Consider the following 27,629-nt stretch of genomic DNA (forward strand, 5'->3'; position numbering starts at 1 on the left):
CTTGCACAGTATGCAGTCATACGTAAAGTAAACCAACACTTAAATTAAATCGGCAGAGTGCAGTGGGAAGAGACATGGTCAACTGGTCTAAGCACGGAATTGATCCACCCACTTCTTTGTTCTGATTTGAGCTCTGATACTTACCCATTTACAGTAGTCCCCTTGATCTACTGCTGATTAAAACAACAGGTTAGAGCATTGTACATTTACTCCCTGGCTTGCTCACCAAGTCTCTCTGTAGACATACCCTCATTGTCTCTCTGTTCTTAAGACTCTGAAAAGCTTACCATTTGCAACATGGTGATGGGCTGGGGTTATAGCCATTAACTAGATTCTTGAGGTTAAGACAGACAATGAATAAAAGCTAGAATTATACTATTGCCAAGGTTACAAAGAAAGTTCTGGTAGACCACAAGTTCTAAATTTGTATCTTTTAATTATTCTGTTTGATTTCTAATTGAAGCCATTTGACTATAAACTGTCAGATTCTGCCATCCTTGCCCTATATTGAGTAGTAGCTTATGAGGCAAGTAATCCTAAATTTGACAGAACTGGACTCAAAGTGAACAAGCAGCTGTGGCCTAACATGTGACAGACTTGTAATGTTGAGGGAGACAATACACTGTTTACCATATTTGCTGCATAATGGGCATGGATAGGACCACTGCTGCTTTCAATCAACTCACTGTTATTTAATGCTGTCATTTCCTAGCATCACCATGCTCTCATCTGTCGTCGTACTCTCAGGCGCTTTCCTTAAATATCTATTTGCTCTCTTCAGTCATACCAAGAATAAAACACTTCCTGTGGGTCTCTTAAATGACGGAAGTCATTCCTAGCTAATGAAAAAATCCTACGAGGGGCTAATTCCTGGGTCTTGCACACAGCTAAAATGAAAAATGTGCTTAGTGGAGTTCTGTAGGATCAGAAGGGATAGAATCCTGCTCTTTCAGACTAGGGAATAGTACAGGAGTCATGCTGCAGCTGCTACTTCAGCCTTGATGGTTCAGCAGCTATTTAGCTTTCATTCTGCATGCAATTTGGATGGTGTATTTATACAGTCATGGATCTATGAGCCATATGCAAGCCCCACCTCAACCTGCTTGGGAAAAGGTGTGCCCCCATGCACATTGGACAAGAAGGTATACATTTGACTTTAGGGAGAAAAGCCTGTGTACTGCTTTGAAAATTTAGTGTCACATGTTAAATGCACTGGTGCTCCAAATTTGCCTTTTCCTTTCTTTAAAATGGTATGCTTTGTTGTTGGATAGAGAAATAATTCTTGTGGGTCTATGCTTAAGGTTAAATGTGCTTTTCTGAATAGAATAGACTAACCCCTGGTAAAGTGTTTTCTTGAATTGGAGCCGTTATTTCTCAAGTACTGTGATTTGAATTAGGGAAATGACTAGCTAGAGAATCAAATGTATTTCATTGGTTTTTAGTATTTCCAAAGTTTGATAACCGCTACTGTTTCAGAATATATTGACAGTAGCATTTATTTAGCGTCTTTATGGTGCTTTATTGCATGCTTAAATTATTATAGAATTGTCATTGCTTCCTTTAATGTGAACAGGAGTGCCCCAATATGTTGTGAAAATCATAAATTACTGATTATTTCTTGGTTTCTGAACAGAAATTTGGAAATGTCAATGGACAAGATTCCGGTTCTTTGCTAAATTGTGCAGACAAAGTTGTCATGTTGCATTCTATCCCTATGAGCTGATTGACTGTCTTTTTGAACTGCCAACAACCCCTTATATACCACATGTTTAGGATGATGGCTTTTAAAGATGAACCATTCATTTTCTATTCTATATGAAAAAAGTAGTGGTCTACAGTATATCCATAACCTCCTAATAAGCTACATACACTTTTTTGTTCACATTCATTATGTTTAGTTTAGATATAGTCTTCAGTTTTCTTTACAAATGTTATATTTTCACAGACTATAAATTTTTCTGTTGTGCCCATTATTAAAAGTAAAATTATGTTTTCAATAGGATGGATTCCTACTAAATATTATCTGCTATTTGAGTGTATTTTAAGCACAATTAGGTAGCCTAAGCTTTGCTCAGTTATATGCAGTAAACTGGAGCATAATAGTCGCTTTGATAACTTCAAAGTGTCCTATTACTCTAATGGAGCCTGGAGGAAATTCTTTCTGTGTCTGGGGTGTCTTGTACTGCTTGGGGAATGCTGGCACTGTTTATATAGGGACGACTCTGATGGAGAGCAAGAGGTGTCTATATCTCTTCAGATCATCCATGAGCATGCCTACCCCAGGAGGAAATGCAGAAAAGGTGGGGTGGCTTGTTTGGGGGTTTTCTGAGTGTGGATCTCAGAGTTGAGCAGATCTCTTGTAACTATAAGGTCCGCTGTGCAGGGAGAGGTTGGGTAAGCTGAAACATGGGAAACATACCCAGCATGGTCAACTCTCTGTTTTAACTCCATTTATGTGATTTTTGGCCAGTGCTGTAGCCAATTTTGCAATGAGACAACAAGCGCTAGCCCTTGTGATGTCCATCTGGGTCCAGGGGAAAATCCTCTCTGATTGGCCGCCTTCTCCTCCTCCTCCTGGGGAAGAGCAACCAATCAGAACTGCTCCAGGAGGTGAACAGAGCTCTCTCACCCTCACCTCAGGATACAAGATAAAATTTTGGGTAGGGGAGATGGGAGGAACTGACGTCATTCTGCTCCTCTCTCTCACCTCCCCTGTTTAAGAAACAGTACAGCTACTAAATTTGGCTTGTCCCCACCTCCGACCCGTCCTATAAACAATGGGTCAGTCTGTTGTCTACTTCCCCCCTCTGCTCTTCACCCCTTTCTAGCCTAGGAAGGGAAAGAGGGGGGTGAATAACCCCTGGATCTGCCCCCTCCAGGCCTGGGAAGGGGACCCCATCACAGCTTCAAACACCAGGGCTGGGATGGTGGGTGAGGAGCCCTGGAGCTGCAGAAGGGGCAGAGATGCACTAATGCTCGTGACAGGGGGGAACTGGAGGGACAGAGCTGATGTGCATAAATAATTACTGGGCTGGGAGATGGGCAAATGTGGGAATGGAGTGACACAATTAATTAATTCAATTAGAATGTTAGAGCTTGGAGAGAAGCTGGCAACTCCATACCATAGTGCAGTCAGTGAGAGCTCTTGCAGAGAGGCCAAAATCAATACTATATGCGTTTGGGAGAACTGGCAACAGTTTAATTATCACACGTATTGGGAGTGGGCAGCAGACGTTAAAGACTGAAAGACGGACCAAAAACACAAGATAGTCTCAGGGGAAAAAAAATTAACCTCATGACTCTTTTTGGCCATTCTCATAATTTTGGGGGGTCAGATTCATGACAGAAGGATTGCCAGTTATGATTTTGGCATCCCGTTTTTGTAGCTACTGTGTGAAGTTAGAAAATAAATGTTTTGATTTATAAATATCCAGCATTGACATTTATCTGAAAATTGTATGGGTGAACGGCAAAGCATGGGGGATGAATGGTGATGTGTTAGTGTCCTTAATAATGTGACTGCATCCATAGACTAGTGGTCATCACTGTTGTGATAGAGTGAAGTTCCATATGGAACAGCGAAAAGAATTAATACATTTTTCAGTTCACTGCCCCCCCTCAAAAAAATAAGTTCATTTTGGATCTACCCAATACTAAACTTTTTCAGTTTTCTCAACTAAACAAAATAAAATAAAGAATAAATAGTTTTGATTTGGGGGAATTCCTAACTGCTGTTTGATTAAAAGCAAATTTGGAAATGCCATTCATGGAGGAGGTGGTGTCCTCTTATATCCTATAGCCCAACAGGGTTAAAGCACTCACCTGGGATATGTGAGACCTGGATTCATGTCCCCATTTTGCCAGATTGGGAACAGGGATTTGAACTTGGGTGTCTCATACTGCAGGTGATGGGCCCTTCACACTGGTCTATAGTGTATTCTGGTGTGGTCTCTTTCTTGCTCTTGCTGAAGATGTTCTACTTTGTATATATTCTTAAATATTTTTTGAGCAGGGAATTGAACCTAGCTGTCCTTCTTCTCAGGTGGGTGCCCTAACTGCAAAGCTATAGTTATTCTCACCCTCTCTCTCTGGTCTATGAATATTTAATTTTATAAATTACAGGGGCAACCACCACTGGGTTTGTGAATGGCCCCTAAGTCTCCTTGTGAATCTAGTTCCCAAAAATGGTTTTGGATTAAACTGTTTGGTGAATGTATGTTGAATTATTGAATAATTTCAGTCAACCCAAAACTCTGTTTTTCAGCAAATAAACTATTTGTCTAAAAAGTTTCACCCTGCTTTAGTTACACAGCCACATGAAGAGCCTGAGTCCCTACTTTGAGAATAGCACACAGGAATAGCACACATAGCATTGAGTTAGTGTCCAAAACTCAGTCCCCCTTCAGAGGGTTTTCTTTACTCTTAATTTAAGGTCCACAGATGTAGACCTCAGCCTAAGCTTTCTCCTAAGTTTTACTGTTCTCTGCAGGAACTCTCTGTCCCTGCTCTTTTCTTCTAGCTCCTGCTGGTTCACACACAGGCTCAGAAAACTTCCATAATTCTGAGTTGAAGTTAATATGACTAACTTGATCTGGCCATGATGGTGAGTCAAAAGAAGAACTTTTGTTCTCTTTCCAGCATCCTGGCACAAAATGATGTCACTTCCTCTCACTGGCAACTTTAAATTGTTACTGTTTTGAATGTTTGTATGGTTCAGTTTATAGATAACTATTGCCCCATATACATTAATAATACATTTTAAAACATTTTTATAAACTCTTTCAACAATGAACTCAATAGGATTCCGAGGCCACCTCAGTCTTAACTGGAGTCACTCTGGATTTACACAGGTGCCTTGCATTTGAGATATATGAATGAATGTTAAAAATACTGAATATCAAAACATTATTTATAGTTGGGACTGTAATTTTACAACATAGCTTTGAATGGCACATCAGCTATCTTGACATAGGACAATTCTATCAAAAGACAAAAACTGTAAAATCTGCAAGCACTTGGGGTGTATCAGTTGCCTGACAGTCTTTAAAAGAGATGATAATTCAAAATGGAATATATAAGAATAATACCTGGTTTTGGCCTGAGCAGTTAGCCAATATTTGAGACCTTACAGGTTGATGCCATTAGAAGAAATGGATGATAGTCGGATATTTCTTTCATGCAATCCTGTTTATTTTCAAAGAATGCACACAAGGTCCTGATTTCCTGAACATAATTGGAATGAAACAGGAGGCAGTTTCTTTGCTCACAGTTCTAAGTCTTTTCCTGGCCAGTACTCAGTCCAAAAAGCTTTTTCTCTCAAGGCCATGTTACCAGTGCTGGTCTTGTTGTCTGTTTGGCCTGCTGCCATCTCTGGCTGCTTGTGACTCTCACAGCCTCACAAAACAGCCTCCTGCCCTTGCTTTGCATTCAGACTCAGAGAAAACCCTTTCATACCATATGGCTCAACTCCTACACCTGCCTTGGCATGCAGGCCAGTGATTTATGTGGTGGCTTGTGTTGTTTCAGCTATTACTAAGCAAAGCGGCATTTAACTGCTTCATCATTTAGCCTGAATTGAAGGGAACTTTCAAACCCACCAGCACAGCCCATAGATCAAACACACACTCACTGAGAGCCACCCACCCTCCAGCATAACAATAGTGGTGATAATGGTAGTGTTGGGTATGAGTGGTAAGTCAGTAGGTTCACATAGCTTCATGAATTCACTGGCTGCAAAAGGATTAGAAGGGAGATGTCTGCACTTTCACAGCTTCATACAATTCCCCCCCCTTTTTTTTTAGATTTTTCTCCTTTATTTCTTTGAGGTATTTTTGGGGGAATATCCAGGTGGTTGGGAAGCCATGTGCTCCTGTCTACTCTGTGCCTCTCCTTGAACCTTTCCCTCTAGAGGGAGAACTTCTGCACACTTTGTGCTGTTCCTAACTCCTCATGGCTTTCTCCATGGGTGGGAATGCATGTGTAGTCTTTTCAGTTTTGACCCAGAATGTAGGAAGACGTGTTTGTGAGCAAGATGGTGTTTATATATATCGTGGACAGAGACAAAACTCATTAAATTCCATAAGAATTATGCTGTGGCACTCTTCACGCAGCCACAGCATTGAACGGAGTGCAGCATCTGCATGTGGGATGAGCCACAACAGGGTCTTATTTTCCACTGTGTTTACAACTTCTTCAGAATTGCCCTGGTAGTACACAATCTCATATGCACATGGCTTCAAGCTTCAGTGCATGGGTCACATTCTCCACTGACTTACACCCCATTGAACCTAACTAACTACAGGAGGGAAGTCATTGACAAATTGGGCCTGATTCTTCACTTTGTCATTCTGGTTTAACACTATCATAACTCCATAGATTGAAATAGAATTGCAAGAAATAAACAGGAGTAACATACAGTGCTGAATCAGGCATAAGTCTTGCATTCTCTTTTGCCATCCCAGGCTGAAACTTGAATTGCAACAGAGCAGGACATAGACTTTTAATTTTCACACTTTTTTTTTTTTTTTTTCACAAAAGGAGAATTTGTCTGTGGTGGGACCAATATCCAGCCAGCCAAATTCCCTCTGGTTCATAAGTGACCAAACCAAAACAACCATTATCAGTGTCTTTTGAGCACATAAATAATAATACCTTGACTTTCTTTAACAATTTTATTCCAAGGATCTCAAAGTACTGTATAAATTAAATAAGCAAGATTCCCAAACACCTTATGGCATATTATTCTCTATATTTTACAGATGGGGTAACTGAGGTACAGAAAAATTAAGAGACTTGTCACAGGTCACAGAATATCAGTGGTTGGATATTGAAATCCAACAAAAGAACTCCCAGTTGTGTGCTCTGACAACTAGACATTTATTTCTGCCTCTGCTGGAAATCTTACAAAGTTTCTTTCTCTTTGGAAAATTATAAAGCAATTTTCATGTGGACTAAGTTCACCAGGTGATTCATCCTGTCCTGTTCTATTGGAACCAACAGAACTGCAGTAGTACTAAAACCCTGTTAATATCATACCCAGCAGAGACAACCAGAATGAACTGCAATACATTAAAAGTTAAATGAGAACATCTTAAATGATCAAAATTTTAGTTTCATTGTTGTTTGCAGTGTTTTTTTAGCTGTGTTGGTCCGAGAGTGGTATTAGAGAGACCAGGTGGGTGAGGTAATATTTTTTTTTATTGGCCCAACTTCTCTCTCTCTCTTTCACTGACTTCACTGAGGCTTTTTCCACAAATCCTTTCAGCCTTTGACTGATTCTGACTTTGAGGATTTGTCTACCAAGAGACTTAGTGTGTGGCACATTAGCTTGTTAAGTACTAAGTGGCTACATGGACCCTGCACACTAAACATTCCATAGTTGCTTTTTGAGACAGGAGTATGCCAAAGTGCATTACAGAACTTTTAGTGCACAGTAGCAGGGCCACACAGCAACGTAGTGCTTAGCAAGTAAGTGTGCTGTAGATCTACACCCTGGCTGTCCACACGCTAAGTTTCCATGCAGACAAGCACTGAGTGTCCTGAGACAGCAGTGGGCAGTAATAGGGGCCCGAAAGATCCTGAACATCACCGACAAAGTGCCAAACACCCACTGCTTCCACTAAAGTTAATGGGAGTTGCAAGTGTTCATCATTTTGTAGCATGTCAGGAAGTGAAAGGGGTAAGTCTATTGAATTACATTTCTGTTTTCTAATGTCATGAAAGACCTAAAGCAAAATGTGTACTTTCAATCTGAAATGAGCACAAAAAAGTTGTTGTTCCTTACGGTAGAAGTAAATATTTACTTAAACCACATAGGCAAATATTCACAAATGCAAGGATGTTTTCTACACTTCATTCAAACTTTTTTTTCCCACAGAATGTATGTTTTGATTTTGGTGACACCTGTCAGTAAACATCAGAAGAGTGGGACTTTCTAGAGTTACCAAGCAACCCTCTGCCCTTCACAGTTGCTCAGAGACATGATTGTTTCATTAGTAAAGAATGATGCTGAATACAGGTTGTCGAACAGGGAACTTTTTTAAATCCTGTGCACTGCTCTGCCCATGTGGCTAAATTGCTTCCAACCTAACCATCCATTCCCAAGTCCATAATAATCCCTCCAGGCAACACAAACCCTCTGACTCCAGTCCCACTGACCGTGATACAGCGGTAGTTAAACTACCTGTGCCCCGTCTACACCAGTGCTTCTAGTTTGCTAATGCCGTTGGAGTTGTACTGGTACTAGGCCATCGCTGCATGAAGTGCTAGTTCAGAGGAAGCCTAAGACCGGCTGTGAAGAAAGCTTGTATCAACAATCCTTTCATTTGAAGGGTAAAGCATATTCTACAAGGGACCGATTCTACTCCCATTGACTTTGGTGGGAACCATTTCCAGCCAAAAGCTGAGACTTCAGAGCCAATCTCCTTTTTTTAAAAAGGACGACGTTCGGCTAAGTGTTGGAACAGGGTGGCAATTTCTAAGGCTTTCATAGAAACGCATGGGTTCCTTTGTGGATGTAGGGAAATTATTTAAGTAATCACTGCTGAATAGTACTCTTGCAAACTCAGCAGGAGATAAGGGGTTGAAACCTCTTTCTTATAGATAGAGGGAATTAGAATCTAGGAGAGAAGGGGTTGCTGCAGGAAAACCCTTGTACAGCCAAGTTTGAGGAGAAGGTTTAGGGTTATATTCTTTAATTATTGTGAGAGTTAGCAATGAAGCCAAACCCCAGGAAAGAGGTAATTATGCTGTGTACGTACTTTGTCAGGATTAAGACAGAACTCCTTCTGCTTTCAAATGTTGTTTAGCATATGACTAGTTTAAACAAAATCCCACCCACTTTTTTTTTTTTTGACCAGAAGGCTGCTTTTTCGTTCATTCCAAGCCTTTAGCACCTCCAACCAGCTTAGAAACGAGAAGTTTCAGAAAGCGCTGTTGCTCCAGCATGCTGGAATTCAGCTGACAGGAGCAGGGGAGCCACTTTGATTTACAGACCTTCCATCGTAAGAAATAGCAGGGATCAGTCCTGTGGGGAGAAGAATAATTACAACATTGACTCTGGATGGGGCGGAACAAAGCTCAATTTAAAAGTGTACAGTTGTACAGGTACTACTGCAAAAGATGCAGTGCTTTCTTCTGATATTTTAGTTAAAAAGAGAACAGAAACAACTGAGCTATTTACATTTGTACAGCAGATACTGCATAGTCTTTCTCTAATCTTTTCACTGCCCCTTAATAAAGCATTTTATGTTGCAAACATTTTAAATGAATGTTATGCGAAATTCCATACCTTTCAATGAGATTTCACATAATCTATTCATTGTATTGGGGCTGAAGGACCTAATATGATATGATTAGGCATGTATCATAAGGTATACATTAAAATATTTTAACCTAGAGTGTTGTAGCTTTTTGTGTGGTGAAGCTGCTGTCCTTCCACTCTGTAGAGTATTAAAATATAGGATATCTTGTTCCTGGCTATTTGCAGTCACAGGAACGTATGGACATATGTCACAAGCACTCACATCACATTCTTTTTGCCTACGCTACTACTTCACTCTTTTTTCATTGTGTGAGGATTGTAGAGTGTTAGCCATTGTCCATATACTAAGACCTTTCGTTGTGATAAAACAGTTGTATACAACCGTAAGGGACAAAATCTCAATTTCCATTCCTGCACATAGAGTCCTATTGATTCTGAGTCTGTGGGATCATACCCAAGTATAATTATCTGACCTAAAATAATTAGAAGAACACTATACTGTCTACTTACAGAATATGTTTTTTAAAACTTTACATTACTGTAGGTAATAATATGGTCCCATGATACCCAGTAGTGTTAGAAAGAAACTGGTGTATATGTAAAATCAACTTTGTGACAAAAGTCACAGTTTAATAAGAAGGCATAGTACCTGCTGCTGAATGTGAGTAAACACATCTATCAAGTCTGCAGATCAATTTAGTGTAGCTCCTTCTGACTTTCAGTGCAGGACAGTATATTTCAATGTGCTAAAAGAATTAATGAAACTTGTTCAATGCCAGCAAACATCACAAATGTACATTTCCAAAGCTTAAAATCAGTACAGTGGGCCAGATTCATTCCTGCTGTAACTCCACTGAATATAACCTCAAAATCTGCTCACCATCCTCACCTGAACACAGGATCCAGTGGTGTTACTTCAGAAATGAATCTAGCTCTTTCTGTTTACAGCCACTAGGCCTAGTGCCATTAAGTGTCTCCTCTCAGGAGCTGAGTGCTGTCAAATTCCAGCAGGAATTGCAGACCTGAGCTGTCTGTGATTGATGAACGAATAAAGACCAGAAGGCTGCTTGTTCGTTTATTCCAAGCCTTTAGCGCCTCCAACCAGCTTAGAAACAAGAGGTGTGACGAATATTATATAACTCTCAACTGACTGTAGACTGAGTGTCGTTTATGATGCTTGCAATATGGCAAAACAGCAGAGTGCTTGAGGGCAGTGGCAGTATTTATATCTGTCACCTGGCTGATGTACTGTGAAGATCATCATAGGACTGTGAAAAATAGGATATGCAATTTAAGGGGAAGGTTTGGGGGTGAGGTGGGGTTTTGGAAGGGCGATGTTTTATGGGGGGCATTTATTTGGGACTTGAGCCGCGGGGTGGGTTTATTTGGGGAGATGGGGGTTGGGATGGTGGGGAGATGAGTGGGGGACTGTGGCAGGAGGAGGTTTTATGGGGTTTGGTTTTACTTATGGGGTAGGGGGCTATGGTGTGTTTATTTGGGGACAGGGTTGCAGGGAGTTGGCGGGTTTTAAGCAGGAGCTGGGAGGGTTGGGGGTTGGATGGGCACTGTGGGAGAAACGGGTTGGAGCGCTATGGCAGGGGCAGATTGAGTGGGGAGCTGTGGGAGGAAAGGTATCTGGGGAAAAGGGGCGGTATGTGTGTGTATGTGAGTGCAGGTTGCTATGTGGCAATGTGGGTGGCCACAGCTGGCTGTGGTTCTGTTTTGGCTCCATCCTCCTCAGTAGCTTTCCCCATCTGCTCTCCTCCATCAGTCTTGCTTGCTCCCTCCCGCCCTTGCAGGCACCAGCCCCGGCTCTGCTCATTGGCACTGGAGAGGGATGGACTCGCTGCCACACTAGGGCATGAAAGAATGAGATGAGCTCAGATAATATGGTAATGGGGGCCAAAGAAGTATCCAAGGTAGTCCTGTTAGCGAATACAGAGTTATCAAAGAGGGGGATATTTGCCTGCTGCAAAATATGGTTTGTAATTATGTCCTTGTTGCCATAAGAGAAGTGTTGTTACTGGAGGAGCTTTGTCACAGAGTACTTGAGCTCAACTATTGTAGTAAGAAATATTGGGGCTTATGCCGACAAATAACTAGAAGGTGAACCAATATTCTGGACATTAATCTTCATTTTTTACTTGGAGAAAGTGTGCGTGTGTATCTTTACAAATGTGGTGTTTTTGACTGGTATGGCCCTTTTGCTTACAGAATGGACTCAATGCCCTACACCTGGCTGCCAAAGAAGGCCATGTGGGACTGGTACAGGAGTTACTGGAAAGAGGGTCAGCAGTGGATTCAGCTACTAAGGTAATCTGTGCATGTTTGTATAGTTCATTTACAAAGCAAAGAGTTGAAAGAACTAGAAGTTGATATTTCCCCTTGTTATCCGATGGACAGTGCAAATAGTCAGGAAATTTTCAAAAAACTGCAATATAAGAATATAATATTAAGATAAATACCTCTTTGATAAAGTATAAGGTGTTAATTTCTTCCTAAACCAAAGGACCAGATCTTCCACTGATGCAAATCAGTTTACCTTCATTGACTTCAACTTACGAGTTTGATACAGAAATTAAAGGGTTGAAATTATGTGGCCTGTGTAATATAGGAGGTCAGGCTAGGTGATCGCAATGGTCTCCTCTGGCCTTAAAATCTGTGAATCTATGAATCAGCTGAGGCTCCTAGACTATAAATGAAGATGAGGACTGAAAAGTATGTGTACGGTGGGAGCCCTTAAAGTTTCACTATCATGAAAAAATTTACCCTTTTTTAGTGGCGTTTCTCATTAGAGAGACCAGAAATATAGCTGACCAACAGTAGACTATTTCAGAATAGTGAAAATGTATAAGAGTAACATCTGCAGGTCCCTATGTACGCTGCAATACAATGGGACCAAGTTCTGCAGCCATAACTTCTATAGTATAATTCATCAATGTTATTCTCAGTAATGACTAATTCTAAGGAAGGGTTTTCAGCTGTGCTCTGTAGTTACCTGAGCTGTATGGCCTTCAGCATACGTTGTTGTTGTCTAGGTGGTCTGGAACAGAATCTCTTTTCCCTATCCAGTGCGTGCCACAGAATGGGGAACATTGTAGTCAGCTTCAGCAGTTCATTTTCTCAGTTCTCCGGAGCTGCTCTATTCTCTAAGCATCCCAGCTGACCAGTCTGTACGTCTGATTACACCTGCTCCTTTTCTGCAAGCTGGACTCTAGCCCTTTCTCCCTGACCCCTTTCCTATCTGGTTCTGTAGAACAGTGAAAGGAGCATACGCTGTAATCCCAGTAACTCCCCTGCAAGCACGTCCTAGCGGGGCAAAGAGAAGGTAAACCATGCTGAGCACAATAATCCATTCTGCAGTAATAATGCTGAATTTTGTGGATTCTTGGGAAAATGCCCATTTCTACAACTGTACAATAACAGGGTTGATGGCGCTGTGAGTCAGATGAATGGGGAAGATCCCTCCTCTCAGAGCTATTGTTTCTGGCTCTTCGCAGACTCAGATGCACATTAATTATGCTCGGTTCATATTTCCATGGTTATCTTTGCAACTATTAGAGCTAGAAATTTAATTTAAGAAAAACCAAAAGCTGAAATTCTGGAGCACTATTCTGTAGCAAAAAGTGAATTCTCTGGCACTGCAAATTATGGAGATATAGTGTAACATGGTTATTCACTTATTTTGGCTGATGAGTTGTGACATATAGGGTAATGTTTCTAGAATCTTCGTTAAAATAAGTCTAGGCCCTCACTCCACGCTGCTTCTCCCCACCCCTGTGGACACCTCATTGATGGAGACCTAAAGATTCCCTCATTTTACCTTTCTTTAATCCACCCCTCTGACCCTGAGCCTTACATTGAACCATGTTTTTTTCTAGCCTAGATGGGACTCTTTTAAGAGTACATTAGCATGTAATTCTTCAGTGAAACGATGTTAGATGTGGGATACTGCCTCCCCCAGGAACACCTTGGCTCACAGTGGGGCTGGGAATGAAATGCAAATCTCCAGCAAGGCTCTACTGCTCTAGCTATTTGTTTGATTAGAGAGAAATGGGTTCTCCAGGAAGCCTCCATTGCACTTTCCCCCCCGTAACAGCAACCCTGCCTTCAGCTGAGAAGGGCTGTCTCCAGTGCCATTAATGCCAGTGGGAGTCCCTTGAGGACAATACAAGGTGCTTCCTCCCTGCTTTGCCTGCTGCCTCCACCATTCTTCCAGCCCTGGTTACAGTCGAGTCATCGTGTTCTTTCCTATGCACACTTTACTAAGTGCCAACAAGTAGAAAACAGAGTAAATTCTCTTCTCATTACTTTCACATTTAGGTTTTTTTTGTCTCTGGTAACCTGGTTCTTTCAGCAAAGTACTCGGTATTCAGACTGTTCTTTCAGCTGTGTACAAGGAGATCTCATTTATTGGGTCATATAGGATGATTTAGAAGGCTCCTAGATCTCTGCTCTCTTTTGGAGAGCACAGCCACTGAGCTGAAGGAAAAACCTAGCTACTCCAGTTCTTTGTTAAACATGAAATAAACCAACAATTTGTTCCATGCACCAGCCAACTCCTATTCCAGAACTCCACCCAAAAGGTTATAAGAATATATCCAGGAGAGTTAACATGACAAAACCCCTTTGGAATGCCCTTTGGTGGCATATCCCAGCTCTGCCCCATGCAATGTCCACAATGCTGTGTACACTATAAGGTAGAACAGTGGCCTATGAAGTAATGCATGGAAGTAGTATTGTGTTCTGAATATCATAATGATTGTTAATGAAGGATCATTTCTTTTACATAACAGAAAGGGAATACAGCCCTGCACATTGCATCCTTGGCTGGACAGGCTGAAGTTGTCAAAGTTCTGGTTAAGGAAGGAGCCAATATTAATGCACAATCTCAGGTATGGTGATGTTTTCCCTCTATTGTAAGTATAATTTGGTGAAGTTTTGTAAAACAAACTTAAGGCAATAGGCAGGCACAATACATGTTTCCCCTGAACCTAATCCTGACAAATCAACCCAGCCTTGACCTGTGTCATGGATGGTATTCCTTAGTATGTGACTGTGAGTATAAGTACCCAACTGTATAGAAAGAATATATACATATATACGTCTGTTGTTTATGTGATGCATAAATTAGGATTGTTGTTGACTGAGATCACCAAAGAGAATTTTTCCTATGTGTTCTAGCAAACCAGGAGCCTCAAATAATACCACTATGCTAAGATGTTTTAAAATAATGTTTTTGTCTTAAATTCTGACCCTGTCAAGCTGCCTGGAATGGTTCACAAGCAAGAGTACCCAGCTCAGGGCAGACGGTGAAGAAGCAGGGCACAAACTCCAAACTGGTTGTGAGTTCTATACTTCGATTTCACCAACCAAGAATCAAGTGTAAACTCCTCAAGCACTATAACAGCCTTAACATGGGCTCACAGACAGTGCCCTGGGGTACTCTGATCTATCTTGCCACCCAGGTTAGCTTGCCTTTGTGATAAATGGTCCCTTACTCCAAAAATCACAACAGTGTTCAAGTTAGTCCCAGTCCCAAAAGACTAGTCACTTACCCCAGATAAATTGCACCTACACTAAAGACAATGCTTTTAGCCAATCCGATAATAAACTAAATAGAGATTTATTAACTAAGAAGAGTAAATGTATTATGTACAAGGTTAAAGCAGGTAAACATACACACACACGGGTTACAGTCTCAAGTTCCAAAAGGTAATAGAAGCTGCTGTAATATGAAAGCTCTGTATGTCTTCTAGAGCTAAAGCAGACTAAGCAGCCAGGCATCCTTTGCTTATGCTTAGAAATATTTGCCCCTCAGAGTCCAGGTAGAATAAAGAAACCTAGTTCCTTCTTGTCCAGAATTTTTATTCTCTTTCCCCAGAGTTAAAGCTGATGAGATGAGACCATTTGCATATCTCCTATTCGTGGGTATGGGGTGCACAATCAACAAAGGCTTTTGTCCTCTGGTGTTCCACAGTGGCTTATCTGGTGTCTGTGGGCCTTCTTTTGTTGGGCAGGAGATGACATCTCTTGTGGAAAACTAGTATTTCTTCTCATTATTTCATTATTATTATTTCATTATTAGTATTTCACTTCTCTCATGATTGTGGGTTTCAGAGCAAACACTTAAATATTACCTTGTAACATAGGATATAGATATTATAAGTGAAATTAATGCCTGGCAACTCACAAGCAGCAACTCACAAGCATGCAGCAAGTCACAAGCATTTCATAAAGTCTGAACACAGTCCTATAACTCTAATATACATTTTAACAATACTAACACACAGGTGAGCCAGCCTGGTTTCCAGCTATGCATTTGTCAGTGTTTTTTGAGGCCTAAGGGCCTTGGCATGAGGTGTCATCCGGTCTGCCAGCATGACAACTCCAATACTTACTTTTCGGACACAAGGACTAAAAGCATTGTTTTTCATTGTTAACTATTGGTTAAAAAAGTTTGTAGATGGATTAGTTTCCATTATGATAGGTCTCGGTATTCATTCTTCACATAGAAGGCATTAAATCAAAGATTTGGCATGCACATTTGATCTGGGAAAATGCACCTTATTTTGTAATGCAATCCAACTGTAATAAAAAGATCTATTAATCTCTGGCATGAAGATTGACTACTCTTCCAAAATGTACCAAAGATCATAATGATGTCCTTACAGAATCTGACCAATGGTGAAATGCTTGAAGGTAAACTTCTCTCCACATTTGTGCAAGGCTGTAGTAGCAATGGCTGTCTCATTACTGCTATTTCAGACTTATAAACAACATGTCTTAGGTTCTCAGTAGAAAAGAACAGACTGCAAGCCATATAGATGGTTTGTTTTCAGAGCTAATCACCTCCACCCCCACAAACAGATTCACCTAGTGGTTATCGTTATTTTTTTTGCAGCAATTTGCAAAGTTATCACAAAACAGTATTTCAAATACTGCAATTGTTTGGAATCCTAAACAGAGGGAAATAATGAATATCTCAGACAGCATTGTTGGTAAATGCTACTCTTTAACGAAGACCATTGTACATAAACATGTATAATTGAAGTGGTGGGGTGGGTGGGTTGGAAAGTGATATTCTATATGTTAAAGAATCTGGCATCCTTATGCATAAGATCATTATGCAGTGTATAGTGAGCCAGTGGCATTCTCTGAAGTAGGTCATCAAGCTAAATACTACTGCTGAATTTAAAATATGGCTGGTAATGTTTGCACAGTAGCTTTACAAGCGAAGACCATGAGAAAAATGAGTCATACTTCAGAGGGTTAAATTAAAGCCATGTTAAATTCTGCCTCGCTCTTAGTGAACATGGGCTAGATCAGGGGTCCGCAACGCGGCCATTGCGCCCGTGGGGACAGTTGTGTGCACCCACAGGACACTGCGCCGCCGAAAGGCCGCTGTCAAGCATGACCGCCATGAGAAGCATTGCCATTTGTCTGCAGTATTTTGGCGGTGGCACTTCTTGCCACTGCTGCTTCTCAACAGCATTTCAGAGGCGTGGTGTCTGGCACCCGCCACAGTCTTCTAGGAATAGGAATATGCTCTTCCCACAGAAAGGTTGGGGACCACTGGACTAGATAATGGCCCTCACCTCCATTCCTTTTGTGCTGCACAAGGTGAGGGGGATGGGGACAAAGAAGACAGAGAGCTGCCTTAACAAAGCAGCTGGGGATTACCAGGTGAGTGCCCCAGGAAGTGTAAAGCTGGCACAGTTGCCTTTATGCCACATGCTTCCCCTCACTCCAGCACAGAATATGTTTGTGGGCAGGGAGGTGCATAGGTAGAGTCAGAGGTGTCAGTGGATGTGGCCATGTAAATGTTATAGCTAGTGTTAATTAGAGAAGCTCTAAACTATGCTAGGGTCCAACCAGTCCTTGATCGGCTCCAGGATCTTCCCCTGACTGCCCGACTCGCACACTGAACACAGCTTAATCAGACCTGGAGATCTGGCATTTCATTGTGTGTAATATCCTGTCTGTTGCAGGAGATTGTAAGCATGCAATGACCAGTGATGCAAGCAGAAGGCAGTAGACTAACCAATGTATTTATAAAATGAATAGCTCTGTCCCTACCTTCACAACACTCGCAAAAAGATTAGGTATTTGTTTCTGTTGTTTTCTTCCTAAAAGCTTCTTTGCTAAGGAGCTCTAAGGACAACTGATTATCAGCTACACCCCATACTTCAATTTCATGTAATTGAATGCTGAGGAATGCTATGTTTCTCTAATTCAAGAAATGAACAAGTTGCTTTCACAGAATCGTAATTGGATAATTATTACACACTTTCATAAACTTTCATAAACTGTTGGTTCTAAAATTAGGATTTCAGCAATGCTAGGAGAGATCAGCTTGGAAATATAATTGTTTTAAAAATCAGGAACACTTTTTAATATGAAAAAAAAATGTTTTCTGCCAAATCAGGTAAACATTTTCACAGTGAGCTTATAACAGCCATTGCAGTTTTATGTTCCAGATTATTGTTAGCACATGAATGTATCCAATCATGCCAACAAGAATTTGCTCCTTGAATTCTTATTCAAATGGAATTGACTCAGAGGATTAGGACAGGCAATCTGACATGCTTTCATCTCCTGCCCACTGAAACCCTTATGTATATGACAGTAGTTTCAACATTCATAATAATGGTGAGAGGGACTGTTTTACCAAGATATCTGCTAGAAAATCTATCCAACAAGACATTTACCACTGAAGTCATTTTCAACTTTGTGGAGGATAGCTCTTAGAGTAAAAGTGAGAGCAGCACCAAAGGGATAATGCAGACCTGAGACCAGACAAAACTAAGAAAGAGGAAAAGGTAATAAGCAGAGGAGGAATTCACAAACTAGTGATCATAAATAAGGTTACATTTTAGACACAGGTATTTTTATGGTCACAGGTAAAATTCATGAACAGGTCATGGGCCATAAGCAAAAAATCACGGCCCATGACCTGTCCATGACTTGTACTATTTACCCGTGACTAAAACTTGGGCCGGGGCCCTCGGTGCTCTGAGGGGGGTGGTCTGGGGGCACCACGGGTGCTAGGGGGGCTGGTCCAGTACCCCTGCTGGTGCAGAGGGGGTGGGTTGATAGGGCTGGTAGACTCCCTACCTGGCTTCGCATGGGTCTGCAGCTCCTTGGGGGACGGAAGGCCAAGGGGGCTATGTGCGCTGCCTCCACTGAGCTCTAGTTCTGCAGCTCCCATTGGCCAGGAACCAGAGCCAATGGGAGCTGCAGGGATGGTGCCTGCAAGCAGGGACTGCACCCAGAGCCCCCTGGCTCCTCCGCCTACGTCAGGAGTTGCAGGGTCATGCCAGCTGCTTCTGGTAAGCCCGCCCTCTCCCTCCAGGTAAGCACCGCCATACACCCCAACCCCCTGCCCCAGCCTTGAGCCTACTCCCATACCCAAACCGCTGCTAGCCCAGAGACTGCCCGATTGTTCAGGCAGTCCCTCACCCAGCCGCACCGGCTACTGCAAAAGTCATGGAGATCATGTAAAGTCACGGAATCCGTGACCTGTGACAGACACACAGCCTTAATCATGAACTAATTTGGAGGCTAGTTATCATGAACCAATCAAATCTTCATAGAAAGAAAGTTAATGGCACTAAAAGATTAAGGGCCAAACCTTTCTCTTCTCTTCTCTGTAGGTTCTTATATTACACTGATCACTGCATTATCTGAGTGCCTTCCAGAGTCAATATTTGGCACTGGTGAGGCCTGAGAGGGAGTACTGTGTTGAGTTTTGGGCACCACACTTTAAAAAAGATAGGGACAAACTGGAGAGGGTCCAGAGGAGAGAAACAAAAATTAGAGATTTGGACGTATGAGACAACATGACCTATGAGAACAGGATGAAAGTATTGGGCATGTTTAGTCAAGAGAAGAGAAGAAGGACCCTATAAGTCTTTAAATATGTAATAGGTTGTTACAAAGAGGATAGTGAGCAGTTGTTGACCTATGGCTACCAAGAGTACAACAAGAAGTAATAAGCTTATTTTGCAGCAAGGGAGATTTAGTTGAAATATTAGGGAAAACTTTGTTAACTATTGGGATAGTTACCAAGGGAGATTGTGGAATCCCCATCATTGAATGTTTTTAAGAACAGGATGTCCAAGTTGTATTTAATGCTGCTGAGAATGGGGAGATGGAATAGATGATATCTTGAGGTCCCTTCCAGTTCTACTTTTCTGTGGTTCTGTGAAAGCATGAATAACTCAGGCCAGGTCATTGTTGGCCAAGATGAAATGGTGTCTCCTAGCCAACCAGAGATGATAGAAAATATTACTCATTGATGCTGCTTTCTGAGAGGTCAGCATCAGCAAGGAATCCAAGAGTATTCCTAAACTATGAACTAAATCAACCAATTCTGGGTGTACACCTTCAACCAAAGGAGATTACACCATGACGGCAAGCTCTGCCCATTAGTATCACCTCTTTCTTCCTCAGGTCCAGTTTCAGCCACCTGTTTCTTATGCATGAGCATATCTCATCCAAGCACAGGGCCATCTTGGTGGTGGTCATATGTGGTGAAGGATAGGTACAGCTGCTTATCTGCTTGTTGCTGGCACTTGAAGCCATGTCATCCCACCAGTTCACCTAGTGTCTTCATGGAGATGTTGAAAAGGACTGGAGAGAAGCACGAGTAAGGGATCTAGTGAAAGAGTTTCCCATCACTATTTATTGGGTGGATCCCCTCCAAGAAGAACTCAAACCATTTTAGTGCATCACCCTCTATCCCTGCCATCTCTCCTTACATTAACAGACATCCCACTTGGTTTGAATTAGAGGTTGACTGTCTCAGATGTGCACATCATTTCCTTGATTATCTACAAATAGACTAGACAAAATACTGAGAATTACACAATAGGAAAGTAAGAAGTAAGAAAGAAATGGGGTAGATGACGTAATAGATTTTTCCCATTGCTAGCAAATTCTTATTATATCTGTGTGTATATACCTCAAGCAGTTAGTGTAAAATAGACTTAAGGATCACCTGGAAAGTGGGTAAAAGGGATGGATGGTCTTTTGGTTAAGCATTGAACTAGGACTCAAAAGCTTCGGGTTCTCTTCCTAGGTTTGCCATAGACTTCCTGTGAGACCTTGGGCAAATCACTTAATTGCCCTGTGCTTCAGTTCCCCGTTAATAAAATTGCTGTGAGGTTCTCAGAAGCATACCTACACATAAATAAAACAGAAGAAGCTAAACATTTAATGAAAGACCTAAATCTCTGGCTAAAAGTGTACGTTTTGTGGAAAAAAATAAGATTCTTATCTAGAGAATGGAAAAGAAGGTGATTGGAGAGAATAGTACCAAGAGTATACTGAATGATTTGTATCTAAACTTCCCAATAGGAAATACAGACAGAAAAAGGAAGGGGCTAAAAGGACAATGGAACAATTATCTCTAGAAAAGTGTTTTTAATAGACGTATTCAGAAAAAGACAAATCAAGAAATAAACGGGATGAATACAGTGAGTAAAGAGAGCCAGGTTATGAGGCCTCTGTAGTGGCTGAAATTCTGGGGCTCTGGTTCTTAGACTTACCCTGTACTTCCTTTTTAAAAATAGGCGCCACATTAGTAACATCTAAGTCTTACTAAGTTACTGTTATTGAGGAGGGTGTGTAATTCATCCTTAGCATCTCTGCTATTTCACACTTTATGTCTTTCAAACCTCTGGTGAATATGATCCAGTGGTAGTGACTTCTTGCCATTGAGTTTCTCAAGTTGCTCCATAACTTCCTCTTTAGAGACATCAGTATCTGACAAGGTCACACTCCTATACCATAAAAATTGCCTTAGCGATGGAAATTTCCCACTGGTTTCTATATAGACTGATGGAGAAAGAGAGGAACTTTTCAATTCTCTTTTGTCCTTTTTTTCTTTTGGTTTATAGAGTGGCTGCCATCAAAAATGTTTACACTTGCCAAAATTGGTATCTGAAATACTGTAGTTATTTCCTTAAACTTAGAATAAGGCAATAACGAGAGTATCTCAGGAAAATGCGGATTTTTGTTTAAATAGTGACCACAAAAGGCGCGCACACAATCTATTGTCCCCCTATCTGGTAGTGACTGAGTCTGTGATTCTAAAGTTTTTGTTCTGTTTTGCCCTTCAGCCTTACAGGACCCATTTTTTTTCCCCATGAATTTTTATGCAGAACTTCCAATTTTTAAAATCTGCTACTTTAAAGTTAATAACCATGGCTGTTAATTTTAGAGAAGTGCTCCTCTATTCTGATAAGCCTAATTGTGAAGTAATTATTAATGGAATGCTTATACTCTGACCCATGCATATTACTTGAGGAGTAATAGATACTGTCCTGTAAATACTAAAATGAGTGGCTCTAAAATGCAATCGTTTAGGATATAAAAATTACTAATCCAAACTATGCCCAATTTGTGCCATCCTGTCAATATAGTGTGCAATGGAGTGATAAATTTGCTCTTAATCATACAAATGTACTTTTCCCCCCGGCTTCCTCCCTTGATTTGTAACCATATTCCCCCCGCAGTCAGGATGAAGTCATCCTGCTGACGTTCACATGTGTCAGACCTACTCTCTCCTTGATATGCTATGGGATGGTGTGATCTTTAGTAATGCACATTCCTTTCTCTTGGTGAGCTCAGTGATACTTGCCTACAGCTCTTCTTGTAAGCATAAAGATAGACAATGGTTCATCACTTAATAGCACAGACGTTACTTAGTAACCATCCTTCCAACTTCCCGTCAGTTCATGAGGTAACTGCACAGGGAGGGAAATGAATGACTTCTGATCCAGAGTCTAGTCAATCCAGTAGAAAGATTTCCATTGACTTGGATCAGGTCCTTTGATTGCATTCTAAAACTTAATAATATACTTTGACTTTGCATTGATTCTCAGACTGGTGTTGGAGGCAGTGGTTGCTTCATGGTTATAACAAGGTACATTTTCCTGTTTTATTGTCATGAATAATTTGTATCCAGTGCCAGTAAAGAATGAAACTCTGAGATCAGATAATGTAACTGAATTCATTTGAATTAAAAAGAGAGGTTGCATAAGGTAGGGGATGGAAGAGTTTATACCAGAAAATTGTATATAGCAATACAATAATTGCAGACAAAGATAAGTGCACTTTTCATTCGCCAGCACACAAGTGCCAGTTTGAAGAGCTGCAAAGCCAATCTCTAGTTCAAGGTTTATCAAACTGAATTTCCTCCTAAATTTAGAAAAAGTGCCCTGGGTTATGGCTGAATCAGGAGCATTCTTGATTCAGAGCCATGTAAACAGCATGGGCCATCCATTGCACAGAATCGTCGATACTGCCCACCAATTTGCTTCTTCCACAGCTGGAGCACTTCCTCACTCTGCTTCCTCATCTTCAGTTGTTCTTGTGCTTTGGGCATTGCTGAACACAGTAATTGTTTGTCTCTCTCCTTCTATCAGCGAGTGTCTGATTTTCAGACCTATGAGTAGGGCCCTTCCAATATCACTTTCCATTTTGATCAATTTCATGGCCAGAGGATTTTAAAATTAGTCAATTTCACGTTTTCAGATGTTTGCATCTGAAATTTCAGTGTTGCTACCTTGGGGGTCCTAACCCAAAAGGTGCCTGGAGGTGGGTCTGATCACTCCCTCTCCTCCCCCAGAGTAGCCGTGCAGGGGATGGACAAGTCCTGTCTCTTCCCAGCCCAGCAGTGACTTGCAGCTAGGAGTCCCCTGGCTGGTGCCTCCTGGCAGCAGGGGGAGATTGGACCCACCTCCACAAGCCACCTCCAACTACATGAACCTCCAGGGCTGCTGCCCAGCATCAGAGCTTCCTGCAGCAGGGGGATGCACTTGGAGATGGGTCTGATCTCTCCCCAAGAGAGGCTGTGCAGGGGGTGGACAAGTCCTGTTCCTGCCGAGACATGCAGCTAGGAGTTCCCCCAGGTAGGGCGCTCCCAGCAGCACAGCAAGATCAGTTTTCATAGGGAAGGGCCTATTTCATGGACCGTGACACATTTTTCACAGCCATGAAATTGGTAGGGCCCTACCTATGAGAAGTGTTAGCACCATTTCTTGGTCTTTGTTCAGGTGGCACAGAAGATAACCCATGAAAAGTGCCAGTTGTCTGAGTCAGTTGTGCTTCTAATCGGTAAGCTATTGTAAGCCTCCCACTACCTTCCCGTAGGTCATGTCATGTCACGTGACCTCAGAGGGTCAGAGATAGCGGATACGCATCCACTTCTGCCTGTCCTGAGTTAGTCCTCACCCTCCTCCATATACACCCTGCTCAGTAGAAGAGGCCTCCTCAGGGGCAGGTCCTGGATGCCAGTGCACTGGGGAACTGGCTTTAAATTTCTACATCTGAAGTTTACTCTGATGGAAACATTTTTTTAAAATATGAACTGCCAGGCAAAGGGCTTTTATTGGGGATAATGTTGTGCATTTGGAAAGTATATTTTAGTCATGCGGAAAAGTGCAGCTGATTCTAAAATGGCTACAGTTCTTGGCACGTATTGTTCCCCACATGGGCTGAGTTAGAGAGGTTTGAATTTTAGGTGTCCAGTCTTTTAAACTTCAAGGAACAAACTTTCAGCAGATATTACTTGTATATATGCAAATTTCTGATTGTCACCTTTGTAATAGTACCAATTTGAACTAATGGGCATTTCTTCTACATGTGACAAAAAGGCAGATGGACCTATCCAACAATGGACTCTTTTCTTGACAAAACAGTGCCCTCTAGGCTTGACAGAGGGACTACCCCAAGCTCTGTTCTGCCGAATGGAGTCACAAATATGTAAAGGGAAACGTATCTCTCCTTTCTTCATTTGTGGATGATTTCTGGCTCCAGTGTGATACAAAGTATGCTTGACAATCACCCACGTTAGCAGCCATTTTGGATTAAGTAGAACCTCACCACACCAAAGAGCCTGGCAGGTCAGTGGAATGATTAACTTGCTACTGCAATATTCCAGCATCTGGTCCTATTGGTCTATCAAGACCAGAGTTCTGACTACAGCAGAATTCACAGTGCACCTACTGTTTCTCTTTTAATCTGATATTAGCAAAATGCTTTCTTTTTAGGAAGGAAACAAGTTTTTGAAGGTGACCATTGCATTTCTGGGCCTCATATCTTCTAGGTCTCTTGGTATCGTGCAGAAAGAGAGTCCTGTGAGCTCACATCTACGTGAGAAGCCTTCAGGCATAGCTCCTGTCAGGGTGCTCATATTTTATTCAGAGTCTGTTGCACGGGGCCAGTAGTCCACTAACTGTGACAATATCCGTACTGCAGTAGTCCTGATAGATTGATTGATTTTTTTCTGGAAAGAACTCCCCTGGAGCAACAACCACGGATGTCAATCTCCTGGACTGAGGAGCTCATCTTGATCATCACATATGCCAAAGGGAAAAATAGTTTGTCTCAGAACGATGAAATTCCACATCATTATACAGAATCAAAATGAAGAGCTTAGACTTGTGTCTGGTATGAATAGGTAAGGAAAAGCCAGGAATGGAAATAGTGTGTAGTAGCTACAAAGGAATTGTCATATTTCAGAGCCCTTCATCTGGTAAGTAAAAGCATCACCTCAAATTTTAAAATTTCTGTAGCAGAGTGTAGAGAAAAAAGCAGACAAGTAGTTTGCTTTAAATTTATAGAATCTTAAAAATGTAGGGTTGAAAGGGTCCTCAAGAACTCATTGAGTCTGGTCCCCTTCACTGAGGCAGGACCAAGTAAACCTATACCATCCCTGATAGGTGTTTGTCTAACCTGATCCTAAAAATCTCCCATGATGGGGATCCCTTGGGACCCTATTTCAGATCTTAACTACCTTTATAGTTAGAAAGTTTTTCCTAATATCTAACCTAAATCTCCCTTGTTGCAGTGTGAGCCCATTACTTCTTGCACAACCTTCAGTGGACATGGAAGTCCAACTGATCGCAACCTGTAACGTGTCTGAAGACCGTTATCAGGACCCCCCAGCCCAGTATTCTTTTCTCAAGACTAAACATGCCCAGGTTTTTTTAACCTTTCCTCATAGGCCAGGTTTTCTAAACCTTTTATAATTTTTGTTGCTCTCCCCTGGACTTTCTCCAATTGGTCGTCTAATCACTAGATTATTTAGAGTGACCCAGATACTGAAATTGAGGATTAAGCAAATTGTTCCTCTCCAGAGCCTGATCATGTTGAAAGCCCTCCAATCTCTGCCCTTCCCCGGTCTCCTTTGAACTCACATCAATTATTACTCTAGACCAGGGGTCGGCAACCTATGGCACGCGTGCCAAACATGGCATGCAAGCCAATTTTTAATGGCACGCTGCTGTCTGCCGGACCCGGGCAGACAGCAGCATGCCACTAAAAATCCGGCCTGGCCCGCTCTTTTCCGCCCACCGCTCTCTCCTTGTAGGGCAGGCAAGCTTCCCCCCGCCTCTTCCCTTAGCGTGCTGGGTTCCTGCCCCTCCTTCTCTCCCTCCCTGCAGCCGATCAGCTGATGGCCCTCACTACGAGGAAGAGGTAAAAGCGGAGCTGCAGTGTGTGATCTGCTCGGGGACCTTGGGGAAGGGGAGTGGAATCAGGGCATATCCCCTCCAGCCCTTTGTCGTGAACCGCTCAGGGCAGGGGGCTGGGAGCACCCCCACGACCCCAGCCCTCTGCCCTCACCCCTGAACCCTCCTCACACATACCCAGCCCCCTGCCCTGACTCCGGCACCCTTCTCACACATACCCAGCACCCCCACACCCCATGCTCTGACTCTTGCACCCCCCACATCCCCACTCCCACCCTGAGCACCAAACGGGAGCTCCTGCACACACCCCTCCCCCGACATTGCCACCTGCACCCCTCCCACCAAATGAGGGCTGCCCAGGTAAGCACTCCACATCCAAACCTTCTGCCCCAACCCTGAGCCCCCTCCCTCATTCTAGCTCCTGGCCAGACCATGCACCCCAAACCCCAGCCTGCTCCTTCACCCCCAGCCCTGTTCTAAGCGCACTCCCACCCTCATCTCAGTGCAGAGAGAGGAATAGAATGGCTAGAACCAGGGAGAAGGTACATACCTACTCTATGTGGACAGGGCCGGGACTCCAGACCGGCAGCGGGCTGAGTGGGGCCAGCAGCTGGGACCCTGTCTGACAGGAGCCGGTGGCCAGAACCCTCTCAGCCCACTGCCAGTCTGGGGTCCCGGCCGCTGGCCCCGCTCAGCCCACTGCTGGTCTGGGGTTCTGGCTGCCTGCCCCTTGCCAGCCGGGGTCCTAGCCACAGGCCCCGCTCAGCCTGCTGCCGGGCTAGGTGAACAGAACCCCAGGCTGGCAACGGGCTGAGTGGGCCGACGGCGTAAGATCAGCATTTTCTTTAAATTTTAAATGAAGCTTCTTAAACATTTTGAAAACCTTGTTTACATATGACAATAGTTTAGTTATATAATATATAGACTTATGGAGAGAGACCTTCTAAAAAACATTAAAATGTATTATTGGCACGCGAAACTGTAAATTAAAGTGAATAAATGAAGACTCTGCACACCACTTCTAAAAGGTTGCTGACCCCTGCTCTAGACATATTCTCATCTAAGTTTGCTGCCCTTATGGTGATCTTTCCAGTTAAAAGCATTGGAGGAATAGCTGCCCTAGTCTCTGAATCCCCTTTTCTTTATAAGGACAAGGGAATCCTTAGGACAAAATGTCCAACCCAAGGTGATATCCCAGAGATAAATTTAAGGGGCTTGCTGGAGGCCCATATTAAATTCTGTCATCAAATTGAAGACATGGTTTAGATGATTCTCCTGCCTGTGATGGAGTCACTTCTCTCAGGATACTCCTGAATCTTCTCTTTGAGAGGTTACTTCGCCCCTGAGTTTATAAACAAGCTCTTGAAGCAATTATCTTATCTTTTTTATCTTTGGAATGGACCAGATTGCACCATGTGTTGGCAAATCCTGGTCACTCCACAAGGTGTTAACCCTTCTCCCCCTTTTCTGATTGCACAAGTTGAACAATGTGCTTTACTATCAGTAAACTCAGTGGGTCCACTTCTCAAATAGTGTAAATCCAGATAGATACTTTGATTTCAGTTTAGCAAAGCCAATTGACACCAGCTGAGGACCTGGCCCATTGTCTTTCAGTTTATTTTTCCAGCTAAAGGAGAAACTGGGAAAGTCCCACTGACAAACCTGAGGATGCTTTTTACAGTAGGTAAAAGTTCAAGCATCTTACTGTTTCATTTGCTTGTCTGGCATGTGTAGAAGATGGGTACATTTATGCAAGTTATTGTACCTGCTGACTAGAAACCCAATTTACCACCAAAAGGTTTCTATTTTAAGAGATTTAAACAAAGACAATACATTAACAGTGACAAAAGGAGAGATTTCCTCATTCATCCTTTTTTCAATCTCGT

The 27,629-nt window shown here is 42.3% G+C and overlaps 1 protein-coding gene across 9 annotated transcripts in view; it reads left to right on the forward strand.

Moving 5' to 3' along the window:
* The window catches only part of ANK2 (ankyrin 2), a 589,776-nt gene that overhangs the window by 361,300 nt on the left and 200,847 nt on the right, over window positions 1–27,629 (forward strand). For all 9 annotated transcript variants that reach the window (XM_084626827.1, XM_084626832.1, XM_084626829.1 and 6 more), the window contains 2 exons: window positions 11,477–11,575; window positions 14,059–14,157. In XM_084626827.1, coding sequence (XP_084482953.1) covers window positions 11,477–11,575; window positions 14,059–14,157 — 198 coding nt within the window. The remainder of the gene's footprint in view (window positions 1–11,476; window positions 11,576–14,058; window positions 14,158–27,629) is intronic.

Source organism: Lepidochelys olivacea, assembly GCF_965140295.1.
Source record: "Lepidochelys olivacea isolate rLepOli2 genome assembly, chromosome: 4".
NCBI lineage: Eukaryota > Metazoa > Chordata > Testudines > Cheloniidae > Lepidochelys > Lepidochelys olivacea.